The sequence below is a fragment of the Pagrus major genome, chromosome 4 (assembly GCF_040436345.1).
Source record: "Pagrus major chromosome 4, Pma_NU_1.0".
In the NCBI taxonomy this organism is placed as follows: domain Eukaryota; kingdom Metazoa; phylum Chordata; class Actinopteri; order Spariformes; family Sparidae; genus Pagrus; species Pagrus major.
The window spans coordinates 8,048,903-8,059,388 of record NC_133218.1 but is presented as its reverse complement, the minus strand read 5'-3'; the positions used below and the strand labels follow the sequence as shown (position 1 = coordinate 8,059,388).

General features: G+C 38.7%; 1 protein-coding gene across 1 annotated transcript; it reads left to right on the top strand.

Moving 5' to 3' along the window:
• The first annotated feature begins 960 nt into the window (after nt 1–960).
• On the top strand, nt 961–10,137 carry tdp1 (tyrosyl-DNA phosphodiesterase 1). Its single transcript, XM_073464508.1, has 16 exons — nt 961–1,074; nt 2,649–3,230; nt 3,416–3,459; nt 3,818–3,873; nt 4,417–4,513; nt 4,708–4,742; nt 4,956–5,048; nt 5,124–5,294; nt 5,376–5,454; nt 6,385–6,561; nt 7,244–7,292; nt 7,780–7,846; nt 7,992–8,099; nt 8,535–8,637; nt 8,775–8,877; nt 9,884–10,137. The coding sequence occupies exons 2-16, from the start codon at nt 2,651–2,653 to the stop codon at nt 9,955–9,957; spliced, it is 1,836 nt and encodes a 611-aa protein (XP_073320609.1). The 5' UTR covers nt 961–1,074; nt 2,649–2,650; the 3' UTR covers nt 9,958–10,137.
• The last annotated feature ends 349 nt before the right edge of the window (nt 10,138–10,486 follow it).

Below are 10,486 nucleotides of genomic sequence, written 5' to 3'. Positions count from 1 at the left end.
TGTTAAGGTATAGAACGTAGGCACTCTACCCACGACATTACTCTCCAAAGTAAGATAAGACAGAAGACCATTATAAATAGATAAGAAATATCCTTCAGCATTTTCCTTGTACTTTGGCACTGATAATCATTTGGCACATGCATGGTTGCTGTTAGTGATAAGAAAATGAATAAAGTCAAGTGGCAAGCTACTTTTACAGTACCTGATGGTAAGATCCTGAACAATATATATTTTTGAGCCCTTTGTGATGCAAAGCAGAGTTTTGATTGTCCAGTTGGATATAAAATAATTACATTTGCAGACAGTTATTATCTGCCTCTCTGGTCCAGCGTGGAGTTTGACATTTTCAAGGACTGTGCTGTGTGTCCTGTACTGTGCATGACCTCTGAATTTCTTCCTCACAGCAGTTCTCAACCACATCTGGGCCTCCTGTTATCCATGTATCCCTGGTGCTTTGTAACAATAGCCTTATATTATTTCAGGCCAACTGTAATTTATGATTTACAATGTCTGGAATAACAAGATAGGCACAATAGAATAAGATAACACATACATAGACAAAATAACGAATAAGCTGATAAAAAAACCCACAATAGGCTAATCAATACAATAACAAAAACGAATTAATTTGTGTTAAACATCACCAAAGCATTAATATAATCTAATTAACTGATTTGTTTATATTTGGCGGACCCTGCCACCTTTCTAGCTTCAAACAGTGGTCTGGGACCTTATTATCCTCTAAGAACAGCTTGTTTATTCACTTACGAAAAACACAAACATGCCTGAGTTTGTATTATTACCTCGTTAATATTGTAAATAATACAATTCTGAGTTTTTTAATTTCTTCTCCTAAACTAACTAGCGGCTTGCTTCGGATCTCGTCGTTGTGGCGGAACTGAACTGAAAAAGGCGGAAAAGATGTTTCCACTCGGACACGTGTTCTGTGTGCACCTCCTGCACTGTGGTTTGTTTCATGCAGATGTTTTGTTGTGAAGTTTGTTTAGCGGTGGGTTGATAAGAGTTCCTGCATCAGCATCGTGGACCTGTGGTGCTGCTCGCTGATCTGACCCGGTAAAACAATCCGCACCGTCACTGAGTCATCAGTGTGCTATCAGCTCAGCGTTTACTGTTGTCAGTGGCAGACCTTGCACGGTCTGCTTTGCTTGTATTGTTTTGGCATTGACTTAATGTAATGCTAATCTTTAAATATCACATTTTTATTGCATTACAATTTTTAAATCGTATTTTCACATTTTGCATGTTTTTAAACTATTTCCTATAATCATGTTTTGCAGATATGTGCTTATACACGTGTTTAATAGATGTTCACACATGTCATCTTATATAAAATTCCAGTGTTATTGTTATTATTTGACTATACAGCCTAAACTGTCTAGATTAGGGATTGACCGATATGTTTCTTTAGGGTTGATACCGATGATTAGTAATCAAGGAGACCAATAACCAATATTTGTAAGAATATATAAAATATATAAAAATTGGTGTAAAAGTTTAGAGTAAACAGTAATGGAATGTAACTAAGTACAATTTTTCTCAAGTACTTTACTTAAGTACAGTTTTGAGATACTTTTCTTGAGTGTTTGCATTTTCTGCTACTTTATATTTATCTGTTAACTTTAGTTACTAGTTACTTTGCATAGTCAGATTATGCAGCGTTGATAGGCTATTATACTATACATAATATACTTCTGACATGTAACTAATCAGATGTTGTTGAAGGCAGGGCATTGAGTGTGACCACAGACAAGAAAAGATGCTGCATCAGAGACATTAATTCATCTTATTGTTGAACAGACACAAAAACACAGATACAGATTATTGGAAAAATGCTGAATATTGGCCCCGATAATCAGTCTTTCCTCTAGCCTAGATTGTTTTCAGTTGCAAACATCCATATCCTCTTACAATGAAATCTGTCTCTACTAGGTTCCTGTTATAAACAATTGTTAATCCATAGATTGGTTGAATAAGTTGTCTCTGTCCTCCAACAACAACAAACCTCATAGCTGGTGGGGTGTCAAAGCAGGTATGTTGTGCTTGGCTTTGGTCACCTCATGGTGCCCTCGAATATGTTGTATCATGCACCTGTGTGTGATGTGTGTGCACATACTTCATTATCTTCCTTTTTCCTCCTCTAACACACTATTCTGTGACAGCTAAAACTCTCTGCTACTCTCGTACCACCCTGTGGTCATGTATGTTACTGCCTCACTCATCTTATGTAAAGCAACAGTCTTGCATCATCTCCTCTGGCTGTATGTTAAGGTATAGAACGTACGCACTCTACTCACGACATTACTCTCCAGAGTAAGATAAGACAAAAGACCATTATAAATAGATAAGAAATATCCTTCAGCATTTTCCTTGTACTTTGGCACTGATAATCATTTGGCACCAGCATGGTTGCTGTTAGTGATGAGAAAATGAATAAAGTCAAGTGGCAAGCTACTTTTACAGTACCTGACGGTAAGACAGTGTCAAAGCAGGTATGTTGTGCTTGGCTTGTTAAATGCTGTAGCACAGCCAGTCTGTCAGTCCAGGCTGGTAACATCCTGCATGACTGACCAGCAGCTTTACTTCAGCCTTGCTCAGCTGACCTTTGAACTCTTTGTGTCTCTGCTCAGGCATGTCTCATGGCAAGTGGACCATCTCCGACAGTGATGACGATGACGAGGCTCTTCCTTCTTCTGGGACTCCTGCTGTATCCAATCCCAGCTCGCGTCAATCCGTCCCTCCCCTTCGCCCCAAACTGGAACCAGTAACAATTCCAGTGGAGGTGAAACCAGAACCAGTGAACACACCTGTATCCTCACTTGCCATTGGCTCTGAGGCCAGACAGTTGGCAGCAAAGAACCAGTTAAATCCAGTGAAGTATGAAAGCAGTCCGTCATTGGCTGGAAAGCGTAAGAAGGAGGTGTCAGACGGCTCAGGCTGGGCTCTGTCAGACAGTGACGATGATGATGGAGATGTGAAGAGGAAGAGTGTCGGTAACTTGCCAAAAAAGGCGCCTCCGAGCCCAAAAGCAAAGAAAGTGAAGGTGGAGAACGAGCGGCCTCCGAGCCCCCACGGCCGGCTGTACTACATCGATGAGCCGGAGGACTTCTTTGAATCCAGTGTTCCTCATCTGAATGACACCTTCAGGTTCTACCTCAACAAAGTCACAGGCCTGGACAGGAAGTACAACACTGGAGCTCTGCACATCAGGGGTGAGAAGAGTTTAACTGAGTTACATTTGGTGCAGACAGGTTCGTTCCACATTTGAGGAAATAAATAAAAGTTGAAAACCCAGATCAGCAGGGTGCAGCTACCACCTGTCTTGTACCACTTGTCATCAGTCTTTAATTAGTTAGTTAGTTTCATCTTGTAATCTCTATTTCTTTATTGTATCTAGACATCCTCTCTCCATTATTTGGGACCCTGAAAGAGTCTGTTCAGGTGAGTAACCATGTAAACTATTTCCTCGTTAACAACTGAATGCATTGCCATGAAATTTGGTGCCATGCCCTCAGGATGAAATGTAAGAACTTAACTAATTCCTCAAGTTTTCATCAGGTCAGAAATAAAGAATTAGGCGTTAATATCAAAATAGAAAATGAATGAAACCATCAGCCACAGCAAGCATTACCATTACCTGTGCTTCACCTCAGCATGTTAGCATTGTCATTATGACATTGGCACCAAGTAAAGTCTTACAGCTAGCCACTAGCATGGCTGTAGACTCTTGTTTATATCTTTCTACCAGGTTTGGAGGGAATTTTAACTATTCATACCATTATACTGTCTTTCATCATAGTTTAACTACTGCTTTGACATCCCCTGGATGGTGCAGCAGTACCCATCAGAGTTCAGGTAAGTCCTACTTTTGCTTTGCTAGCATCACATTGTCATAAACATATACCCATTTTTCTGTTTAGCGGGAATCTGCTCAGGTCCACCATATAGTGATGACAGCGGCCTCAGTGGCCTCTATTATGGCTGCAGATGTGTTGCTTTATGTGAGATGTTTTCACATCATGTTGAATTAAAAATGGGAGAAATCAGAAAAATCTCATAACAAGCTCTGTTGCTACAACATTACAAGCATGGCTGTTTAAAGGCTCTTACCAGTGTTGTTGTATTTACGTCCAGTTGTGTTCGTGGATTGAACTTCATCCTCTCAAACTGTAATTAAACCATCACAGGACACTAAAAGTCCTGATTTAAATTTGGATTATGATGTGTTTTATTCTTTTAGCTTGCTTTAAATGAAAGTGATACACTATACATATACAATTATAGAGTAAAGTGCATCTAAATTAATAGCTGACCAATAGTGTTGAATACATACAGGTGGAGGAAACTAATGATGCTGGTGACAGTCTTAACCCGTGGTTTTGTGTGTTGTGTTTACAGGGATCATCCAGTTCTGATCGTTCATGGAGATAAGAGGGAGGCCAAGGCCCGGCTGTTGCAGCAGGCTAAGCCTTTCCCACATGTTCGATTCTGCCAGGTACAGACTCACCACCACTGTTTAATACAGTGGATTAAAGTGCATTTTGGCTTATATTTTATACACTCTGATCTATAGTCCTACATTATAGATCAGAGTGTATAAAATATAAGTCATACTGGGAAATGAGACTGTATTTAAGGAGTCTGGATTTGTCTTTGAATGGGACTAATGTGTGTGATTCTCCCTGACAGGCCAAGCTGGATATTGCTTTTGGAACTCACCACACGTAAGCATTTCTCTCCCTGCCTGCTTTTATTGTTCTCCTGACGTTGTCACAAACTGAAACATACTGGTTCTGCAAGTGTATTTAGGGATTGTCTGTGTGCCTCTACCTTTACATGCAGCATCAGGTGACTCCCTTTGCAGATGTTGCAGGTGTTGCTGTCTACTCTTTGTTGTTGTTATGTGAAGCAGACAATTGTTGTGTCTCTTTGAGCAGGAAGATGATGCTGCTGTGGTATGAGGAAGGCTTCAGAGTCATCATTATGACCTCCAACCTCATTAGAGCTGACTGGTACCAGAAAACACAAGGGTGAGTCTGCGTGTGTGTGTCCTAATGTAAGGTTCGGTTATGGAAAAGCCCTTTGATATAATATCTCCAAACTAGGATGTGGATGAGCCCCTTGTTTCCACGGTTACCAGAGGGCAGCAGTGCGAGCGCAGGTGAGTCGCCAACCTTCTTTAAGAGGGACCTGCTGGAATACCTGGCATCATACAGAGCACCTGAACTCGAGGAGTGGATCCAACGAATCAAAGAGCACGACCTGTCAGAGACCAGGTAGTTACACATTTGCATACAGACTTTTGACACAGACTTGATAGTAGACTCTAATCTAACGCTCTTATCTTCTGTTCTCAGGGTTTATCTGGTGGGCTCAACCCCAGGGAGATATGTTGGTCCAGACATGGAGCGCTGGGGCCACCTGAGGCTGAGGAAGGTAAAGCAATTCTCTGTTTGTCTCTGTTCTCCTAATCGAATTTATAACATACAGAAAACAAACTGTCACTGGTCAGACATGTGACTCAAGTCATCAAGTTTCATCAAGTCCCAAGTCATATTTTTTTAGACAAGTCAAGTAGCTGGTTAAGTTAAGTGAAGTCGAGTCCTTAGTTAAGGCAAGTTGAGTTCCTAGTCAAGTCACTCCCCCTGCAGTCCCACCTGCACTGTGTTGTCTTTACAAATAAGAAAAAAACAAGGTATTTGTACCGATTTAATGATGATATTATTCACCAATTTATCAAACATGTTCAAAAAGTATGCCAATAAATGGATCTGTATTATAAGTATTGATATTCAGTGAAATACATTTAATCAAACAAAAAACAAATAACTTTATAAAAGCTTATGTATTCCTTAATTTCCTAAAAAACTAATGAAAACATAAAATGAACACAGTCATCATGTCCTAAGTCAGTAGTTTATTTAATGTATATAGTTTTATATGTGATATTTTAACTACAAGAAGAGATGGTATATGTGCTTTTTGAATAAATCTTTGAATATATGTATGCTTTTTTCTTTTTTTTTTCTGTCAAAGATGTATGATGTATGGCAGTGCATTGGAAAATAATTTGCGTTTTTTAAAATCTATCCATTGTGTTAAATAAGTGCTTATGTCAAAGGACTGACATGTAAATGTCAGCTTTTCAATTTCATTGCTCTCTGCAAACAGCTGAACACAAATGGTTAACTTTGGAAAGAGGTCAGCAGTAAAAATATCTAAATGGTTCAAACTTAGTGTATTGCAGCTAAATGATAAATAAATAAAGGGTATTTTCGTCAGACAGTGACATCACTTTATAATGTTGTGAAATGCAAAAATGTCCATGTTGGCTCCTTATCTCTTCTCCTCTTCTTATTTTATCAGCTGCTGTATGACCACACAGATCCTATTCCCGGCGAGGAAAAGTGGCCTGTGATTGGCCAGTTCTCCAGCATCGGCTCTCTGGGACTGGATAAGACCAAATGGTTGGCAGGGGAATTTCAGCGCACCATGACCACACTGGGGAAATCTTCTCATCGCTCAGACCCCCCCATTCACTTGGTACGTTCCTCCAACACACACTTAGTCTGGTCTGTTGCTTGTGTGATGCGGCATTCAAATGCTGTGAGGAAGATAATACAGAATAATACAATACAAATGAGATTTTCTCTGACTGCTGCTGCTACTGTTCTCATTATGTTCTCTAATACAGAACAGCATCTGCATCAGCTTTCAAGTGGTAAATAATAGAGCAGTCATTTTGAGGTTACATTTTCATACCTCCCCAGGGTCCCTGCAGGACATTTGATTGCCTAAATCAAATTATTAAAAGGCTTCAGGCACAATAACACTTGATAGAAAATTTAACCCTTTGGCACTGCTGACTGATCTCTCAGGTTTCTTTTTAAACATAGAAATGTACGTCTAAGTCTATGTGAGAAGAAAAAACACTTCTTCTTTTACACAAACTGTTAAATGCAAAAGGAATAAAGCACACCCTTGTTCAGTTCAATACTCTGTTTTTTTAGTGCTACTTCTTTACTCTTTACTAGCTTGTGGTTTTTAATGTTAACAAAAGTGAGATAGCGGTATAACTGACATTACTGAGGCATTTTGCTGACTTTGTGACCTTTCTCTATCTGTGCTGCTGTTCTCAGCATTAACTATAACTGCCATGTTTGCCACAGTTCAGCCAAAAATTTACAATTTCACTTTTAGATGCTAATGTTTTGATATTTTGCAGCTGTATCCATCAGTCGAAGATGTGAGGACTAGCTTAGAAGGCTATCCAGGTGAGCAATGTTTTATTTTTACAAAAAACAAAATGTATTTGTTAAAGGTGCACTAAGTAGTTTTGGGAAATTTGGGATTTTAATCAGAGGAGAAGGATCTTTATTGACTGAATTTTAATACCTAAACGGACTAAATAAACAAATTTTCTTTATTCAGTTTATTCAGTCATAAGAACAAACAATCTGACCTTAAAGGACAACACAGTTTCATACTGTTTTACTTGGTTTATATGTGGCGGACCCTGCCACCTTTCTAGCTTCAAACAGTGTTCTGGGAACTTATTTTCCTCTGAGAACAGCTTGTTTATTCAGTCATGGAATAAATAAACATTTCTGAGTTTGTATTATTACCTCATTAATTTGGTAAATATTAAAATTCTGAGTTTGAATTTCTTCTCCAAAAACTACATAGTGCCCCTTGAAAATGTGATGTGTGGTATTGACTGCTGTGTATTTGGTCGTGATGCACATCCCTCTTGTCCTCCAGCGGGAGGCTCTCTTCCCTACAGCATCCAGACTGCTCAGAAACAGCTCTGGCTCCACTCCTACTTCCAGTAAGTTCACTTCTACTAATCAAAAAGCAGTCTGATTTTTCTATGTTACATCACCTCACCTTAACACAGCATAGCATAGTTATACATTCCTTAAAGTTTAAATCTAAAGATGAATAAATGTGTTCATCTGTCTGTCTGTGTGTAGTCGCTGGAAAGCAAACGCAACAGGCAGGAGTCACGCCATGCCGCACATCAAGACGTATATGAGGGCGTCACCAGATTTCACTCGGCTTGCCTGGTTCCTCGTCACAAGGTGTGTGTGCTAGTTTCATATTTGTTTATTTTATTGTGTGAATAAACATATGTGTCTTCATTCATTCAATTTAGTTGTGTTTCAACTCAAATTGTTATTATTCACTTCTGCTACATTTTATTCTCCATGTAAACAAACTTATTTTAACTTTTTTGGTATGTTTGATTTTCCTCTCTTAATTAGCAATATACTGTATGTTCCTTGTTAGCCATAACAATAATAAAACAACCCTCTATAATTTGTGTACTGTGATTGTATCATCGTTTTTCTCGTTAATCAGTCGGTTGAACATTTATGTTCATTACTTTAGCACGCCACTACAAATTGATTGAAACGATCATTTCTAATTTTATATATGCTGAGATGATCCTTTTCCTTGTCTACACAGCTCTACTGAAACATTAAAGCTTTTGTGTTTCTGTGTGTGTTTTTCAGTTCCAACCTGTCCAAAGCAGCGTGGGGTGCTCTGGAGAAGAACAACACTCAGGTGATGGTTCGTTCATACGAGCTGGGAGTCCTCTTCGTGCCCTCTGCCTTTGTAAGAAAACACACTTCAAACATACTTTATAAATAACAGTGTAGAAGAAAAATAGTTACATGTGATGAATAATGATAAAAAAAACTACACAGAGCTGGTGTGTAGTAATATGCGGTGTGATGTGTGTCTCCTTTCAGAACATGGAGTCGTTCCCTGTTCACAATAATCCATTTCTCGTCTCGTCCTCCTCTGGTTTCCCTGTGCCCTTTGACCTCCCTCCTACACGCTACTCTCCTAAAGGTACACAAGTGCGAGCGTGTGTGTGTATGTGAGATCTTCTACATGTCTTTATGTACAGGCTGGATTATTCAATGAGACTCAGCATTGACTCTAGTTTAAAGTGGGTCTATACAGGTGGAACCCTGGTTAAGATACCCCTGGTCTATAATCATACTGTTTATACTCGTTTCTCAACACATAGAGTTTATACTGAAACCATAGTTGCAAAGAGGTTTAATAAAGCGCAAATTTTATTCCACAAAAGGCAAGGTTTAAATGAGTAATAGAAGGTATATTTGAAAAATCCATCTATTTTTCAAAGTATTCTGTAAATCAGGCAATGTTCGTAGTTTCACAAGTTTTAAAAGATTACAAGTGATCTAGTTCCCGAATTTATGGCAGGCATCAACAAATCTATTCCCCAAATGTTATCATCAGTAAGTGCTGTTTTGTAATTGACATGCAGTATGTGCTGTGGCCCACCCGGGCTTTGTTTAGCGTCATAGAAGTATGCAAATTTAAATAATCATTCCATCAATGAGGTTGAATTGATTTGTGGTTTTCCTGCAGTACAGTGGGTACTTTCAGAGTTTAGTTACCAGAGACGCTGAAATGCACCCATGTTGTATGCGAGGATCTCACAATCTGCCAAACTCATTCGGGAAATGCATTGTATATCATTTTATTTTCTGTATCCGAAGGGTTTGAGTGTCGATTATTCTAAAATTCATTATTAATTAAATTCAAAGTTTCATAACTCATTTCTGAAGCCATTCAAACCAATTCCTTTCTGCAGACCAGCACAGCTGAATGGACATAATTTAAAATTGATGAGATCTAAGAGATACCACTTAGACACTTTGAAAACAGCTTCAGAGTGAGGTGGTACTTCCACTTAGAAAGAAGACATTGGAGAAGGCATAAATGAAATGCTGCCATTTTCTCCAATGTAATGTCCCTTTAATTCCTAAGACCAAAGTATTCACAAACATTTAGTTTCTGATCTCTTTTCATTCTCTGTTTTTAGATCAACCTTGGATCTGGAACATTCCGTACAGCCAGGCTCCCGACACACACGGCAACATCTGGGTTCCCTCCTGAAAACACACACATGCACACTCATACACACACACCTTTCTATTACTTTAAAACTGCTGTTTGTAACTGTCAGGACTATGTCTAGGTGCTAGTCGTCAGTAAAAATTATTTTTATATTTTATACTGTAGTGTAGACTCACATGATTTCTACCAATAAAATACCCACATGTTGTTATGTGATCATTGTCCAGTAGTGGTGTTAACTGTTTCCTTACGTCTTGTGACAGGATTTATAACCCTCCTTGTTCTGCATAATGAACATAATGAACATAATGAACGAGCAACAGTATACTTAATCGCACGAAGCGTATGGTTTCCATTGGCTATATTATCATTATTTTTATTTTTTAGACACACCGGAGGACCCCAAATTATCAAATTAAAAGCAGTGAGACAAGTACAGTAAATGTGTCTAGACGTCAGATCAGTATGTTACTGAGTTTACTTGAAATCCTGCAAGAATACACCACGACTCAAATCAAAAATGCTCTGCAGCAAGTTTCATTGTTCAAAAAATTGTTCAACATATGCT